The following is a 19162-nucleotide window of genomic DNA, read 5'->3' as shown; positions in this document are numbered from 1 at the left end:
ATCTTTTGAGAATCCACAAATAATTTCAAGTATGTTTAATGATTTTAATGTTCTGCAATAGTAGATACGAATTCTCCTTGAAAGTGTTATCAGCTATATTTAGGAGTAGGAAAGGAGGCTTTTTGAGTTTGTGTAGAATCTTTGCATGCTCTTATTTACCCTGTTGTCACTCAAAAGCTACTTCTATGTGTGTGGCCCCATGTGATTTCATCCACTGTGGGCTTTAATAATAAGGCATAGATGATGGCAAGTAGTGGTTTACATTTCCCATCTGCTCACTTACCATGAGAGACCTTTCAGGTATATTTTGTTCACTTTCTTTCTGAGGAATGTAGCTTATTAACTTCACAGAAGACTTCAGTCAGTACGTTTTTTTTATAAACTTAATGTGTTTCTCTGAATGCTTTTATTCACAAGAGTGATTGAAAACAAAGTCAGTACATCTTCCTAAAGTTAACAAAAGGAATAAACAACTTGACATTTGCTGTTAGTGATTTACTCTGGGAAGTGCTATGCGAATTCTAAAACTGTTACCAAAGTCAGAAACTATTCGTAGAGTTTATGGAAACTTTAATTTACACATCTAAATCCTTATGCTAAATGTCAAGTTTCTATTCCACCGGCTCACTGACTGCTGCTGTAGTTGAGTAAGAAAAGGGACTGAGGACAGTAGTGATGGAGTAATGTCGATAACCAACATCGTTAGCTGTGAATACCACCTAGAAAAAGAAACAGTAAATGCAGGACAAATGAGAAGTGGTCTCTAGACACAAGCCTACGTATAGGTGAAACCACTGTGGTTGTCTGTCTAGTCTGAGCTTCCGCAAAACTTGAGAAATATCTTCTCTTGTTGTAATGTGGTCAGTATTCGTCACGCATTTCCACTGGTTGAGAAACTTTTGTTAAAAGCATAAATGTTACAAAGAATATTCTTTAAGTTACTATCAAACATTCATTATCTAAATTGAATTTTCTTCATTGATACTGATAAATGACAAGATTTTTTTTCTTTTAAGAGCTAGGTTGAACACTTTACCTCTGTTTTTTTTTGGTTGCTTTTTTAAAGTATATTTTCAAGTATCTGAACAGACTTACAAAGTCCTAAATATTGAGAAACAAAATTAAACAGTATTACAGCAAATATATTCAGTGTAAAATATGAAGCAAAGCAATCCTACTTGAGTTTCTAGTAGTTTCAGGACTGCATTAGTCCTTTGGCCATGACCTTGTGTAGGAGAGTTATTTACAACAGCCCTTCTAACATCTCCTTCACCTGCTCATCTCCTGTTCTTCAGTTCCTCCATTTAGACTAGTTGATTATTTTGTACAGATCTGTACAGATCTGCTGTGGTTATTACAGTGTAGCAACATGTGAAGGAGCTGATACTATCAAGGGGAAGAGGACAGTCTCCCAGGAGTCCCAGACACTGGAGCTGGTTGATACCTGGTTTGGACCACTCTTATCTAACCAGTTTATCTGTCCCACGCAGCATTCAATTGTAAATTGAGGATCCAAGCATCCAGAAAACAGTTCACATTTGATTTATTTAGAAATATAAACTTTATGTGCACCTGTACAAATATTGGATCCAAAAGGCAGAAAAATCCTTTTCCAAGCAGACTTAGTCTACTTATTCTCTCTCAGGTGTTTAGTCTCAGAAAGAGTCATAGGCTTCAGTAGAAGCAGAAGAATGGAAAACCTCTTTGTAAGTAATGCATCTAAGAGCTCACCGAGAGCTGGTAACTATGTTTTGTCACAAGCATGTCGTCAGAGTGTTTTGAGACTGCAAATTTTAAATCTTAATGCTAAAACATTTTAAAGCAAGAAGTTCAACACGTGTAATTATTAATTGAATCCTAGATGTATAATGCATCTTTATTCTTTGCAACTGACATACAGAATAAAATAAGTACTTACATCAGCATGTTGATGGAAGGGATTCAAACCCAGTTTCTTCCAGTAAGAGGCTGTATCAAGCTCAATCTTATATCCCTGTTACAAATTGTTCCTTAGTTGTAAGCTCTTGAAGCTCTCCATTTTCATTGGTTTGTCTGTGTGATGGCATAAGAATGCACTTTCATATTTCGATCAAAAGCCCAATAAAAATTCAGCTTTTTAGAAATTGTACTTAAGTAATATTGTGTAGCTTAAATAATGAATACCTCCTTTGATCTGTAATGACTTACGTCCATCTGTATTATGGGTGTCTTACAGATCTTATTGTGACATCTATTGCTTCCACAATCAAAACAGTGGGTGGCTGCCTGCCATCTCACTACTCTGCATGGTTTAGGAGTGAGCCAAATGCTGGTGTAGTTGTTCATAGGCTCTTGGCAGTGTCTTGGATTTAATTAAATGAACTCACAGGGAAAACTTCATTGCTGTAAGCAATGCAAAAGCTCTGTGATGCACTTAACTATGTGAGTAGGGTGAACTCTTGATTTTTTGATTGTTTCTTTTATTTAAATATGTTGAGTTAAGTTGTTTTGACATAAATATTAATGAGTCAGCAATTTTAAACTTGAAATCTGCTATTGGAAATGATTGTAGTTCAGTCAACAGTGTAGTCTTACAGAATTCTTTGTTGTCTTTGCTGATCAGCTGTTTTTCTATCCTCATACAACAGATGTTATTTGAACTAAAGGTGCTATTGGTGCTATCCAAGGGTATAGAGCTGGCTTGAAACTGTACACCTTGGAACGCCAGCCAAACTGGGATGCCAGAAACAATATTGAATGCTGTCTCTCAAACATACCTCTTGGTTGAAATCTATTTCCGTGAAATAAGTTATATGAAATTATGTTTTTCATTGAGTAGGTTATCCACATATAAGTTCTGGTAAGTGCCTGCTTTGAGTAGTCACAGACCACTGTATTGTGTTCTAGCTGCCAAATCTTTTATTCCATGCAGAAAAAAGAATGGAATGTTATTTGTGCCATTGTCCACTATTACTTAGATTTTGTACTTTCGTGTAGTTTATAGATATGAAGTCATTTGCTTCTTGAGAGATGCTCCTTAGTCAGTCAGCAGATTTTTTTTTTATCCTTGTCATAGCTTGATTACTTTTAGATAAGTGTTTAATAAGCTTTCTCAGGTAAAACCCAACATGTATTTAATTGAGAATAGTTATTATTGAATCCCTTCCTAACGTGTTCCATTATTTATAAACAATCAGGACTGAGAAATTGATTTAGTATTACTGCAGCTTTCCATGTGTTTCAACACGAAACATATTTTAAGGCTATGATTAACACCCAGCTGCTCAGCTCTGTATCTTTAAATTAAGCCACTGATCTCAGACTTGAAAGTAACTAAGATGAACATCATCTTAATGGAAAACTATATACATTTCCGGTGACAGAATATGTTTGAACCTACTTTATTTGTGAAAGGCAAATTATTTAACAAGGACAACATGAATAGATAAAGTTCTTCTTTTTCCTCTACTTGTGCAAATATGCGTGACCTTCACTGTAGCTATGTTTGTTAAGGGCACATATGAAAGCCCTGTTGCTGTTTCCAGCCCATTGCTCTATTACACCGAAGAGTCCCTTACGTACAATTTCTTGTGAGCTTTCTACAAATGCATCTGTGCCTGGTATACTTCCTGCAGTATGTCAGCTTTTGCACGTGTGAGCCCCTTGTCACCTTTTTTTAGGTAGCATATACCATTAACAGAGTCATGGGAAGAAAGTCTCAGGTGAGACTTTGCAAATATCTTGGATTTTCTCATGTTGGCTGATTACTTTTCCTTGAAATAAAGCAGGCTATCAATTATTATGTGGTATACGTTCAAAAAAATTGCATGTTTTCTTTTCAGAGCTGTACTGTTGTAGCAAATGAAAGCCCATTTGAAAAGAAGAGAAATAACCAATAAAGGTAGAATTCTCAATCAGAGTCTTAGTTTCAAACAAAAAGAGTCTGACTCCTCTGGTAATAATACAGCACTTCACTGGTGGGTATTAAAAAGAAATATGATGCTTTGTAATAAAATTACATTATAAAACTGGTTTGGTAGTTGAAACTGTAGTACTGTTAAAAGATAACCTGCAGCAAATAAAATGTAATTCATTCAATAGTGTGTCTTCTTTCTGATTAAAAAAAAAAAAAAAAAAAAAAAAAAAGACACTTAGAAACTCTTGACTTTCCCATTGCCTTTCCCTTCTCTCACTTCATACTTTGGTATGACTTACTTTGTATTTAACAGTTCCCAAGATCCATCTGCAGCTGCTTTATATAATTTAACTGGAACATTTGGAGCTGGACTTCCTCGGACTGAATCCAGAATTTTTACAACAAGAGGATGCTTGGAATCAGAAGAGCCCTTCAGGTAGGGAGAGAGAATTGTTTATGTTGAAAGAAAGGTAAGAAGCGGGACATAATAAAGAAAACAGGAGTCTTGTTCTTTAGCTTTACGGAATATACTGTCTTCTCAACAAGATTACTTTGTACTCAGAAATACAGTCTGAAGTTTACATGAGGCTGGAGACAGTGGAACCAAGGAGGAGGATATCAGCAGGTGTAGGGAGTCAAGTAGGTGTGTGCAATATATAGACACAGCGGTTGTGTGTGAAAATGCCTTTTTGTTTTCCCTTGGGGATGGCTCACATACGCATCGTTCACAGCATAATTTTTAACCAAATTGTGACCCAGACACAAAATAATTAAATCATCAGAAGTAGCAAAAATGTTTAAAAATCGGGCAACTTTTCCTCTATGTTTTGGAGTTTGGTATTTGCCCTCTATGTTTTGCAATTTGAGCAGAACTTTCTGAATTTGATGGCTTCTGATCTAGTGATCTTACTGAAGAATTATCTTAATTCAGCTGTGAACTTGATAACTACCACATACCGAGCCTTCCCTAATGCCAAAAAGGATCAGATTTTTCATCCCCAGGCAGTTATGTATGGGTAGACGATGAACTTTTTTATTTTCAACTATGGGATGGTGATAGTTTCCTCCCATCACATCACAAGGCATGGTGTTTATGGTGTTTTTACAATCTCAAAAGGAAAGTTGAATCAAGGCTTTATCTTTCCATTACCTAATTCTATCAGTGAAAAGTGAGAGAATAGAGCTACGTAGAAGGTGCTAATCAGAGATCGACTTAAAATAGAAATCACTGATCTCCATTTAATCATGATGTAGATGGTAAAAACTGTGCCCTCTCATACGTCCCCTCTTTCATTCTATGATGCACTGAATATCCCACGGATCAGGAGCCCCACTCTGTGTCAGACATATATCAGAATGTATCTATACCACCATTCATATGAGGGAGAGAGAGTTGGTTTGCATCAATGAGTGTTGAGATTCCTTCTTTTCTGCATGGCAGCAGTAAGTAAAGAACAAGAAAATACATTACTCCAGCATGGATTCTCCTCAGCCAGTGGAGCTAAAACTAATGAGGGAGGAAGTGCTAGATACCGCAGAGAACACTAGGACTGCAAGAACTTGCCAGAACTGCCTTGAAATCCTTCACAACCTTGTTCATTATATTATAAGGGCTATCGTTTCTTTTTGAGAAGCCCAAGGTCTTTGCATAGTGACTATGGTATTTTTTTCCCTTTCTTTTCTAACATGTTTTTTCAAGTAGTTGCTGAATCTGATAGCAAGTGCTACTTCTCTAATCAGAAAGCTCTCTGCTTGGCAGAAAGAAGGACCAGAAAAAGTGCGGTAAGAGAGAACTACAGTCAGTAATAAAAAAAATAATAATAATAATAATAAAATTGCAATAAAATGGAATATACTATTTTTTCACTTACGCTAATTGTAGTATTTAAGAGAGAGGTTAAAAAAAAAAAAAAAAGGCTTGAACTACATCAGTATGAAGGACTTCAACTTCAGTCAGGTAAGACACTTACCTGTGGTGCAGCTTCAGAGAAAAATGCCAGGCCAGCTAAGAAAACAAGAAATACAGAGTGAAAAGCCATTGTGGCTATCACTCGGAATTCTCAGTGGCAGGAAGTAGAAACTGATGAGATCTGTGATTTTTATATCAAGGCCTCTAAACGAAGACTGCTTATCAATTTAAAAAAAAAAAAAAAGCATCTGACTTTGAACATGCTGATTCTTACTGTTTACTTAGTAAATAATGAGAAAATAAGTAACCCATACAAACATGAACCTTGTCTGTGAAAATACATCCATTTTATTAATGCCTGTGTGAATAGTGAATATTGCCCAGCTTAACTGCAGCAATCTGTTTTCTTGCAATGTCTATTCTGTTTTGTTTCTCTTCTCGTTAAACAGTAGTTACAATAGTACTGTTGAAGTCTCATAAAGCTAAGAAAAATAGAAAAATCTTGTTAATTCAAAATTTCCGTTTAATTGAGAATTCCTCTGTGGTTATAGTATGGCATAATCAACCTATCCATGTTTATTTACTAAGCAATTTCTCTGTGTGATAAATATATAACATGTGACCTACTAGTTTTCTTATGTATTCCCATAGAGGAAAAATACCATGTTTGGTTTCTAGCACGATAATTACATACTTACATACCCATTTTTGGAGCACAGCTAAACAGCATTTTAAATTCTGTTCCTTTAGTAGTTCCTTACATTTCGTACAACTTCAGAGCTTTACATGTATAACTGCAAGTTAATCCTCATCAGACGTCTCTCTTTCATTTTAGGTAAATACTATTTCCAGAACTGAGATTGTCTTTATACCTATGGATGACTACCTGCCCAGCTGGGACATTAACTTCTTTTTTTAAAGTCTACAGTAGGAATATATTTACATTTTGTTCAGAAGGCTGGCCACAGTCCACTGCAAATCAAACCTACTGGTTTTCAAGCTTTAGGAATTGCAGAATTCCATGAAATGACATTCATGCTTTAAGATGGGTGCTGTTTTGAAACTGTTTGCACTGTCTGCTAGAATTGTGTAACTGTGTAGAGTCCAGAAATCAGGGAGAAAAGTAATCAAATAGCAAAATGTTAAAAGCTTCTGTAACCTTGTGAATTCTCTTGGTATAGAGTCATCCCAGCAGGCTCCTATGTAGAGATTAGCTCCAAGGTCAGTAGTAGATTAGTGCTGATAGTTCCTGAATGGCTGAGTTCAGTAATGTTCTATGTTATTTCTGTAATCCAATTAAACAACAATTCTCTGCTTCTGGATATCATAGATACAATCAGCTATCTTTCTACGGAAATTACTGTTAGAGCCTTCAAATGTTTGGATCCATTTATCAACATTATTTGAATCACAGTCACTCCACAATTTACCTTGTCCTTCTTCTAAAAATTTGAAAATAGTATTAAGATAATGCTTCCATTTTAGGAACTTGTTTTTTTTACGGACAGACATTCGACTTACTTGAGGTAGCCAACAGTATTAAAGAGCAGAGCTTTTAAAACAATGCAAACTGAAATTACTTCAGAACTTCCTAGATTCAGTGAGCAGCAATCCTTCCCTGTCAAATCAACAAAGTTTGCCTTGAAATTTTAAGTAAAGCTACATAGATCTTAGCTCAGCTCTCCACATTTGTATATCTTAAAAGTTTTTCTATATTGTTTGCGTTGCTGCTAGATATTCAGAATTTCTCCTATTTACCCCATGACCTAGTTGATAGTGGGATTCTATCTTCTGTATGTAAACCAAATAACATGAATGAGTTTCACGTTTCGAGTATGCCTGATTTTTTTTTTTTTAAGATACTAGAACCCTGTCTTATTTTGAACCAATGCATTTGCTGAGATTTTTTTTTAAGACAATGGAGGAAGCTAATAGAATCAAATCAAGTGTTAATTTACTTCCCTGTGCCACACAGTGTTTCTAGATTTCATTTGTACTTGAACACAAATCATAACACTTCAGGATATAATAAAACTTGACCAACAGAATCAAAACTGTTTTAAAGAAGTTACATTTTATTGACTTGTCTAAATTTTTGCCAGGTTACAAAATGAAAAAAAAAAAAATAACAACTAATGTAGCAAAAGGATATGCATTAGCAATAGGATAAACCTTCCTCCTAAAAACCTATAATAGTCCTAGCAGAGGAGGGAATATATGTATTGACAGTACGTTTTTATTCCTGGGGATCACTGACAACAGCGGTTGTTGAGTAAGAGAAAGGACTGAGGAGAGCAGCGATGGTATAGTGGCGGTGGCCAGAATCATTAGCAGTGAACACCACCTGGAAAAGAATAAACTTGTAATCATGAGGAACAACATGTATTCAAATCTAGCTTAACATTGAATATTAGGAAGCATACTCAAATTGCTGCAACCTGCTTTGCCAGCTCTGTTCAGTGGTTTCACCCTTGCAAATGCTCACCACTACTTTGTAACACTGAAGACTGAGAAATTAGTGGGACTTGGACTCATGTCCTTGAAAGACTTCACCTGCAGTGAAGTTGAGTAAAGACACCTACCACCTGAATCAGGCATGCATATTTCTAGTTTGTGATGTGGAATAGGAGGATGAGAGGGTGGTAACTAAACCAACCAATGAGAAAAACAGAGGTGGACTACTCTAAGAATGCATAGAAAAATCCTAACTATGCTCCTGTAAAACGGCATCTGACATGGAAGTGCCTATGGAGCAAAGGTATGCCATTGAATTCCCCCATGAGGAAAAAATGGCACACACTGACATTCATCAATGCTTGCTGAGCATTCCTGGAGACCTAACAGTGGATGTAAGCACAGTGAGGTGGTAGGCAGTGCATTTCACAGCAGTGGTAACAGTGATGTGAAAGACAAGACCTGTCCCAGACAGCCATTTAGATAATTTAGCATGTTTTACAAAGAAATTCTGTAGCTGTTCCAGAACACTATATATAACATGACAGTGATCTGTTTTACTGCTCTTTTGGTATGATAGCGCTCTATTTTTTATGTCCAGCTGATACCACTACATGGTATATAGATCATTAGGAGTGTTCTCAAATACTTACATCAGCATATTCATGGAATGGGGAAAGGCCAAGTCCCTTCCAGTATGAACTGGTGTCAAACTCAACTCTATATACTCCTTCTACAAACTGTTCTTCTGTTGTGAGCTCATGAATCTCGCCATACTCTGTGGTTTTCCTGTAATGATAAAATACCTACATAAATATTTTGTACTGTCATTTAAGTGCTAGGCAGAAACAGTCAGTGTTGAGTGTTAAATAGCGCAGATGCTGCACAGCCAAATTTGACATTGAATGATTTTTAATCATATGAAATAATTCCCTCCTGTGTAGCGTATATTTCCATATTGCAGAACTTGTCTCAGCTACCAACTTATTCATGTTCATCATGAATCACAGTTGGTTGTCTTTTTTTTTTTTTTTTTTTTTTTTTTTTTTTTTTTTTTTGCTTTTTGGTCATCTTTACTGCTATGGCAGGATTATATTTAAGGCCTCTGTTTTAATATCATGTTTAACTTGTACCAAGTGCTCTCTGGAGCCAAATGTCAGTGGCTTGAGAAAAGGATTGACACGATGAAAGGCAAGATGCCAAACCTCAAATTATAATTAGAGAAAAGAGATTTCAGTGGAAAATGATTTTATTCACTAGATATTAACACTGATACTATAGATTTTACATCTAAACCCTGACCGATTTTTATATGACCCTGAATGGTAATGTCTTGGAACAGCAATTTAGCATCACAAGAATTTGGTAATTTGTATTACAGTGCAGCGGTCAAAGAGCAGGGACTGCTTCCACTAGGTGCCATGTAAATGAGAAATAGGAATTCCCAGCTCAGAGAGGCTGTTTATTCAGTTTCAAAATACTGGGTGGATGGCATCCAGAAACAAAAGGAAATATAGCAGATTTTGCATAGTACAGTCTGAAAAAGACCAGGCTTTGTATGACAGCTGCTGGAATATTTAGCTACTGAGCTGCTAAACCCCTTTTATGCCTCTCTTTTCATATTCTTCCTTCAGTCTTTTTAACTTCTTTTACTTTTTCTACTAAAAATGTTTATATAATATCACATTTCATAATCACTTGGTGTATTTGAAGGAAATGTTAAAACCCTGACATGAAGAACAACCTACCCAATCTACAGAAAGGAATAACTTTCTATAAATGGGACAGAAGAGCATTAGGAGGAAGAGAGAGGGGAGAACACAGTGACCTACAGCTTCTTATCAGAGAAAGAAACCATTGTGCTATCACAGCTTTTTGTTCCCCACCTCCTCCACTTCAATTGCCTTCTTTTCAGTTAGTGATAGTGCATAAAAAAAAGTTATGATAAATTAAGAATTAAGAAGCCATTTTAACTCTAGCACTTTGAAGACTGACCAAAGCATTACAGCATAAGTCTAGTCCAGCTGAAATCAGCTGTCAGCTGTATCCCAGGAAGACCAAACTTGTATTAAGCCAAGCCCTGATTGAAACATGGCTCCAGGCAGTTTGTGAAGAAATTTTCTTTTATTTTAATTAGTACTTCCAGCCTTAATCTATCTTGATTTAAGAAAAGGCAAGAGGCAAAATGCTGAATAATTCATTGGTGAGTGTTCATGTGTCCTTGAACTTGTGAAACAGAATTGCTTAAATTCTGTACAGGTGTTTAGCAAGGTATATCTGCTTAGAAGCTGGATAGTTAAGACATAAACCAGTTAAAAACAAATATGATATCTGACCGAAAAAATCTTTGTTCAGGTAATGATTTTCAGACATTGAATTTTAAAACTGAAAATGAGATTCTTCTTCACTGCCAGGAGTACAGGGCACTTAAAAAAAAAATAATTGCTAATATGGGGTAGCTATTCAGTGCCAGTGGTCTCACAAACAAAATGCTTAGAGCTATTGTTGCAGTGTCATCCAACAGGACAGTATGTGATTCAGATCCTGGATGGGATTAGCACAAGGCAGAAGGCTCCCTACCATCAGCCCCGGTAGCTAAACGGTTCAACTCATTCCTTCTGAGAAGCACTTGTATTTCTGTCTGAGCATCTATATTTATTTCAAATACGCTGTAACTTTTTTTTTTTCTTTGATGACTCACAACTTAGGTCACATGAGAAATATTTGATGAATGGAACTCTTGAACTTCATTGTAAGGCACAGATTTCCTAAAACATGTGAGGATTAAAAAAGTCAAAGCTAGTCATGGGAAGAGCTCATATAGAACACAGATCACATGCCTTCCACGTCTCCGTGCCCTTTCCTCAGAGAGCGTCTCTGCTGGACTTAAGATTCTCGTGCATATTTTGGCCAGACTAATTTTGAAATAACCCTCTTAATAAAATCAGCTGTTGTTATGGTAACTTCTTCCAAACTTTTTAAATAGTAATTATCCATGATCATGAGTGGCGAGGTGTGTTTGCTTAATTTCCTAAAACTTGTTAGAAAAACTGAGCAACGACAAATAAACAACAACAACAACCAAACCTAACAAAATATTTCTATGGACATCTGTACAAAAGGAAACTTTTACAGTACCTAGCAGATGCATATGGAACTTCATAATATTAACCTAACAGCTTCAGTTACAGATTGAAAATCCAAATGCAGTCAAGGAACACAACATATTTATTAGAGATAAACTCTGTTTTTCCAAAATAAGAACATTGCAAGTGAGTGTGAAAAACTATTTCAAATAAGTGCTTTCAGCTAAAGTCAGTGGTGTCACTGAAAGCAGCCTTGGTTAAGAAGGAAGTCAAAGGAGAGGTCACAATCTTTACCTGTAATAAAAATGGTGGTTTAATGTTCCTTTACTGCTTTTCCTGGCAAAAAACAAACAACAAAAAAACCAACACAACTTCTTTCTTGCCTACAGATACTCTCATTTATTTATTTAAATATTTTAAATACATGATTTGATTTTACTCAGATTCTCTCTGTGACTCGAAGTGCCAGAAGAACAACGGCTAAGAACCACCACATGATTTGTCTCTGAGATTCTTAAGAGCAGCCTTGCAAACTGAACTTACGTTCACAATGCGACTATTTTTAATATTGATGTTGCATTTATCTTATTACAGTGTAGATTCTATTTTATACTGCATATTCAAGGCCAATTGATGAAGCATGCAAAATAATCTGGATTTCCAAACAGTAGCACAAATTCTCATTAAGAACAAAACAATAGCATTGTCTCCACTTCTCCTGAAAGCAATCTGTCAATTTTTCGAGTTTCTCTGGCTTTCTCCTTAAGTATATAAGTCTATTCTGAGGGCCATTTATTCCCTTATTACCATTGAGTATTTCATAGAATCACAGAATGGTCAGGGTTGGAAGGGACCTCAAGGACCATGAATCTCCAACCCCCTGCCACAGGCAGGGCACCAACCTCTACATTTAATACTAGACCAGGCTGCCCAGGGCCCCATCCAGCCTGGCCTTGAACACCTCCAGGGACGGGGCATCCACAACCTCTCTGGGCAGCCTGTTCCAGCACCTCACCACTCTCATAGTAAATGTCCCCATATTTGGGAATGTAGTTGTTTGTTTCTCTTCCTAACTTTCCTGTTCCTTTTCAAAGGCAAAGTTTTCTAGGTTTGTTTTGAGTTTTATAAAATAAACCCTTCAAATGGAGAAAAGCGTGTCTCTCCTTGCAGTCTTTTCTATTTCCTTCTGCAGCTTTTATGTAAATCAAGCTATAAAATCCTACTAGAAAAGCTGGATTCTCTAGTGGCTGCTGTCCATACTTGCGCTTGTCATTTTGTATTTGACCAACCTGCTGCTGCTAGAAACTTCTCTTAATTAAAAACCTGATCTAGTGAATTCTTAGATTGAAACTTAAATTAATGGTGTATTCAGGCATTTGAATTTTAGAAAACTGTCTCCCTCTGTTTATTTTTATAGGAAGGAAAGATAGCATTGAAACAATGAGTAAAATGTGTCTATTAAACCTACACCACTACAAAGGTATGACGAGAATCTTAAATATTTTTTTTGCAACTTGTATGTATTTCAGTGACAGGTGTGTTCCACTTGAATCTGATGAGTTTTTGACCAGAATTCACGTGCTGTTAATGGTGATAGAAAACTTAAGCAAAAAAATATTATCAGAGCTCTGTTCCCTTTATTTCTCTTCTGTTTATTCAAGGCCCTTTGAAAAAAATGTCTCAGTAAGACCATATAAATAACTTACCCAGTAGCAAAGTCCTGCCAGGTTCCATCTGCAGCCTTTTTAAAGACTTTAACAGCTACATTAGCTGCAGGACTTCCTCTGACTGCATCCAGCACTTTCACCATGAGAGGGCATTTGGAATCAACAGAGCCATGGGAGACCTGGGGGAAAGCAGGAGAGGTTGTAAAGGAGCTGTTCACTAGCCCTGCAAAAACTGTCTTTCAAAGAATAGATGGATTCTTATTGCAGAATTAATGCTGACTTGGAAGGAATTTCTTTGCCAGACGGTGTACAAAGCCAGTCCCCAACCTTCTGTTTTGTCCCCCATACTTTCTTACAGAAGAGTATCTTCAATGTTTATACAGATCACTTTATTTTACACACATACATATGCACAATATATAATAACTATTCAGAGCTGCATATAATCCTGGAAAAAATGTTATAGAAGAGATACTTTTTTAACGAGATTGCAAATAATAAAGTAGTGAGTTAATACAAGTGCAGGCAGAGTATGTTAGCCTAGGCAGCCAACAACAAATACCTACAATGTCATTAAGGATGAGAGGATGTTGTTTCCTTAAACTTTACTACACTGTAATACATTCTTAGTCATGCTTTAAAAATATTTAAATTTCTTTTGAGAAGCACTTGTTTGGTGAAGAAGCTGTCTCTGTTCTGAAGATATAGGATACGAGTCACAAGCTGACAGAAAAAGAAAAATAAAAGTTCACATCTTCTATATACCAGACCCTTTTGTAGTATCCTAAAATAGATAAATGGTGAAAGAAAAGCTGTGCAAAAAAGTGCTAGTAAAATAACACTTCAGGACTGTCTAATGGTTGCATAATTTCATGGTTGAAGAAGATGCTAGTCATCTAGAAAATACTGGACATAATTCTTGTAATGACTGAGTTTGAATTAAAAAAAACTCACCAGTGGTGCAGCTTCAGAGAGAAATACCAGTCCAGCTAAGAAAACAAGAAGAGTAGAGTGAAAGGCCATTCTGCCTGCTTTTAGTGAGTCGTGGTGCCAACAGCTAGGAGCTGATGAGATTTGGGATTTTATACCCAACCCTACAAGAAAACAGGCTGCTTATTGGGTGCCCATATGACTACAAATCTGCTGATTCTGATTATTTGCTTAGTAAACAGTCCAATCCTAGAGACAGTCCATGAATAATGCTGCCATTGCAGTCAATGGAAGAACTGCAGGATCACTAGAGTAAAGAGAATAAGTAACGGACACAAACATGACCCTTGCCTGGGGGAGATTAAACTTGTAAAAAGCCCTCCACAAAATAATGTAAGCAACCTTTCCTTGCCTCGAAATCCAGCCAGTTCTAGATGTTCCCTTGCTCTCAGGTTGTGCATGATAGTGCCCCAGTGTTTTCTCTGTATGTGCTTTGTGTTTCTTTTTTTTAATGCTTTCCAAGGACTAGCTCCCAAATATAGACGTGGATTCAACATGAGTGATGGAGTTTGCTTGCTGCCTAGCTCAGGCAGCATTAATGGTCCAAGCATGGAGACAGATTCCCATGTCTGATCCTGCTTGTTTAAAAGGAGCATTGTTCCTTTTTGAAACTTAACCTAGATGTCTCCAAGGATTCATCATGCCTAATTTTCAGGCAGATGCTGAAGCTTCCTGTTTGTCACTGGGGAGAGACCTAGAATGACCTGTCCTTCTGGGAAGATAGAGATTTAAGAAAAGTGAGAGGAGTCCTCTCTTTCCTCATGGCACACCAGAATAAGCAAAGCCAAATGGCAGAGATCAGTAGCTTAAATTAAAATCTAATGGTCAAACTCTTACCATCCTGGCAGAGATATTGTTATACTCTACAATGTACGTTTTGATAAGAGTAGTTTCAGGGGTGAATTTGGCCTCAGTGTAAATTGGAAAGGAGATTGCTGTTGGAATAATATGCATAGGATAACTGTTTTTTTTTTTTTTTTTTTCCCAGCTACATTACATAAAGCTTGTCTGTACTGCCTGTGTTCGTTGAATGACAAAAAAAGTTTTCCTTTGGCATTTCCTTATTCCCATATCCTAAAAAACTCTGACTTTATATTTCTGCTCTTCAGAGGTGATAAGCCTAATTCTCATTTCAAAGTATTCTAACAAAAAACATTTTTGCCTCCTAACTTCGGTCGGATTATGATGAAGAGAGAGTGAGTTTATGGACAGTATTCTCCAGTGGTTTTCATGATTTCAGATGACTTTATGTAGTCTGTTCTCTCTAAGCAAAGTTGTTTTTTGGAAAAAAGAAAATCTATATTACAGTAATCTCCCAAACTGAAATCAAAGTGCCCTTTGGACTTACAGCAAAGCAAGCAGATACGTAGATAGCATTCTATGTTCAATTTCCATGCATAGAAGTTAGTGCAAGGTGACCAGCAGTAACAAATCATGCTGCAGCCTAGTGCTTGTGAGTTCTCTTCAGGTACTGGAGAGGTAGATACTGCTGTTAGATCAGTGCATCAGTTCTTTATCTGCTTACTTCGTTTTCTGTGGTTTGCAAGTATTTCTCTGAAGCAGTAAAATTTTGTACATCAGGACAATAAATGATCTGTGTTTTAGCTGAAATAGACTGTCCTCTCATTTGCTATCTGCTTTTCTGCAAGGGAAAAATGTCAAGGAGCTAATGAGCCTAATTGAACCTAGAATTCCCTCTTATGGGAGAATGACTTTAAAAAAAAATAATCATTTTTACTAGGTTTTACTGCAAGATAGGAGTTTCTGAAAAAACAAGTCTAAAAGGACAGTATATTTCATCTGTCTGTATAATCTATTTTAGTTTCCCCTTATAGAATGACCTTTTGGTAGCTGGCTTTTGAAGCAGATGAAATAAGCATAGAAAATTCCAAACATGATTTTTACTTTATTTTTTCTCCTCCTTCCACTACAGGTTTTTTTTTTTTTTTTGGACTCTTCCCATCCCATCCATAATTTAAATATGGATTCTTTGACTATTAGCAGGGCCACCATTCTGAAAGGAAAATAAACTGTGTGTTTGTGATCCTCTTTGAAAAGGTAAGCACCTTTAATATTCCTCCAATCTGGAAGGTCACTGAACATCTAGAACTCACACAAAATTCTATTAAAACCCCATTTGAACTTAATTTAAAATTAATATAGACTAGTGAAACGAATGTTAGTCAGACCTTCCTCCTTTCCTTGTCAACCTCAACATATTAACACAAATATTGCAAGTGAAATAGTTTTGGTAAAACACATGGGAATTTCTGGGAATGCGGAATATATATATATTGAAGTATTAGCTGAAAAAAAAAAAACAACAAACAACACATCTGTTTGGAGTGAGAAGAAATGAAGACACCAAAAAAACAGATAGAGGCTCCTACTTGGCTGGATTTAAAAGGAGAAGGGAGGGGCAGTTCTTAAAGGACATGGCTGCAAAACTGCTGTCATCCAGGTTGCCTGCATGTTTGAACTGGCAGAGATTTTGACATCTGCATCCAATTGAGCTCTAATATTTTATAGAATAATGGGAGTCTGAAGTTTATAAGCAGAATATTATCAGCTTATAAGGGAAATGAAAAGAAGCTGAGCATTGAGGAGCATGCAGGACTAAGAGCAAACAGACTTCTGAAGCAGTAGGGAAGAGCAATAAACTGGTGGGCAATACCCAGAGCCTCTGCTAGCAGTGTATGAGCCACAAGAAAAGGGGAGCAACACAGAACCTTAGGCATGAGGCAGCAGCATAAAAGCCCTACTGCAGGGAGAGAGTAAATGCAATCACTGAAGACACCTCAAAAGAAAGACACTTAGAAATCCTGGTGTGGAAGAAAAAGTAGGGTTATGTAGCTAACATGGAAACAGAAAGAGGCTATTTGGAACTGAAGGGCACTCAGAACCAGAGTAAGGAAGAAACGTACAGAGTGATTAGAAAGCTGAAGGAGAGAAAGGCAGAGTCCCTGGTGTACACAGTAACCATGATCCTATGGAAACCAAGAGTTATGAGACACCCCCAGCTGTGGAAAAAAAATAGATAATCCTCAAATATGTAAATACTCTAAAGCTTATCTGAATTCCAAATCAATTGAAGCTCATCTCTGAAGAATTAGAATTAATGCCTATTTTTATAGAAAGCATGTTCCCTGCTTGGAAGCTTTACAGCGTTCAGGTCAAGAACAAACATGTCCCACTAATACTTTTGTTTATGTCAAGGCTTTTTCCAACTGCTTTGCAGTATACCTTTCTCTCTCTTCTGCATAGTCTCATGCAGTTGTTTATTTTACACAGATAATCTCTTTACTCTCTGCTCCATTCTCTTCTGTTTGATTTTATTTAGTAATCCAACTGTTTCTACATGGCATAACATTCAGACAGGCTGGTGCTGCTGACTTTGAGCATAAAGTACTGTAAGCTACTCATTTGATATTGGGAGTTAAGAGGCTGATGGTAATCATTTTCCTAGCAGTTTTTCTAAAAAAAGTAATGTTTTCTGAGCTCAAAAAAAAAAAATATGTTCTATAGTATAGAGATTTCACCATGGCACTTTTTCCTGCCCCCACTTTTCTGGAGTTACTTTCCATTAGTACTTAAGAGGAGAAGACCTAAGATTTACCTCTTGACTAAGTTTGCCTGAACATTCTGAACTAGAGTCAAGAACTATTACCAAGGCCGCTATTCTAAAAGGAAAATAGACTCTGTATGCTTGTGATTCTCTGTGAACAGGTTTTACTTCAGGCATCTGCCACTGAGTTGCTGTGGCTGAGCTCCGGCACATTAGGGTGCTGCTGAGGTCAATGAGAGATTTTCCGTTGATTTTGCTATTTGCTAATGATGCACTATTTTTCCACTCTGCAGAGCCAGGAATAGTACTTTTCTGATTAAAAAATGTGCTCAGAGATATTCACACATGAGCCTGAGTTTTCAAAGAATTGCTTTAAAAATAGCGTGAGTTCAGATGCGCTTGGTGAGTGCATGTTTGTCAGTCTGCTGTACATTTTGATTTTGTATAGGGAATGTGTCTATGTTTAGAGTTTTAATGATCATCCTCCAATTACCTTGTTCCTAACATTGGGTCATTAAGTGGAAAGTAAGGAAATATTACTGCTCTGAAATACAAAAATAAGAAAATCATCCTTACCTTGTACACTACATGAAACACAATTATTCTGTTAGCAAATGACTTGGATGACAGATGGGTTGGGTTAAGTTTCAGGTAAAAAAAATCCCAGTTTTTGATCATATCAAGGTTACATCCCAGGCTGCTCCTTAGACATAGCCCAATGTCTAAAAAACTGAAACATCTAAGTAAATGATGGTTGCTCTGGGGCATTTGTGATTTCTGATATCTTCTCATCGGAGCAAGCTTTCACTCCGAAGTGTTTCAGCTCCAAAGGTGGCTGGGCATTGATCAGTGCTACTTTGTTAGTTTCCTCTAAAACAAGTTTCTGTTCTTCAACTTCAGTATGTATTTATGTTTACATACTAATCCATCAGTCTAGACAAGTAATTGCAAAAATAAATCCCACCTCAATTTACACACAAGACTAACTTAATTCTTGCACCAATCCTGGTGTCTTAGCCTCCTGTACTGCTGAAAAATGCTTTGAACTTGCCTTGAGTTCGATGTTTTTTAAAGCTCAGTTCCTTTGTTAGCAAAATGGTGAAAGTTGTTCATTTATTTTTGTCCCCTCCTTAGTAAGAGGTACACAAGAAATCCACAACATGAAGCAACGAAGCAAGTGTTTTTAATAGCATAAAAAGCAGTAACAGGGAATATGAGTTTCACAGTGCCTTTGCAGGGCTAAATTTTTAAGGGAATCTCCACAAATTATGGATCAGTGATGACAACGAAAATCTTCCCCATACCTACTACGATCATTAGAAAGATTCTGTAGAGTTAAATTATAATCTTTTCTTAGCTTACCTATATATTTACTGAAGGTCCTGTGTCAGCTATTACAGCTATGTACTTTGTTCTGCATCTTGCTGTTTAAGATTGTAAAATGCTGAGTCTAAGGTTTTATTCCCAGACACTTCATTCTGGTACCTGAATACAAATAGGTGTGTGGAAATGCCTGTTTTTCCAGCATGCAGGTCCACCTGGGTAGGCTCTTCAAAAGCTTCTTCAAATTTGCACAGAGCCAAACTAGCCATTGGT

General features: G+C 36.7%; 2 protein-coding genes across 2 annotated transcripts; both read right to left on the bottom strand.

Moving 5' to 3' along the window:
- Positions 1-553: 553 nt before the first annotated feature.
- LOC100543612 (transthyretin-like) lies at positions 554-6055 on the bottom strand. Its single transcript, XM_085220945.1, is given in 5 exon segments — positions 554-719; positions 1919-1991; positions 1993-2052; positions 4195-4325; positions 5866-6055. Coding segments are annotated over 5 exon segments (441 nt in total). The 5' UTR covers positions 5935-6055; the 3' UTR covers positions 554-611.
- A 1878-nt stretch (positions 6056-7933) lies between these two features.
- On the bottom strand, positions 7934-14040 carry TTR (transthyretin). Its single transcript, NM_001291403.1, has 4 exons — positions 13966-14040; positions 13051-13190; positions 8912-9047; positions 7934-8148 (listed from the first exon to the last, which is right to left on the bottom strand). The coding sequence occupies exons 1-4, from the start codon at positions 14032-14034 to the stop codon at positions 8041-8043; spliced, it is 453 nt and encodes a 150-aa protein (NP_001278332.1). The 5' UTR covers positions 14035-14040; the 3' UTR covers positions 7934-8040.
- Positions 14041-19162: the final 5122 nt, after the last annotated feature.

This window comes from Meleagris gallopavo, chromosome 3, assembly GCF_905368555.1.
Source record: "Meleagris gallopavo chromosome 3, MGAL_WU_HG_1.1, whole genome shotgun sequence".
NCBI lineage: Eukaryota > Metazoa > Chordata > Aves > Galliformes > Phasianidae > Meleagris > Meleagris gallopavo.
The sequence above is the reverse complement of the archived record's forward strand: the minus strand, read 5'-3'. Positions and strand labels throughout refer to the sequence as shown.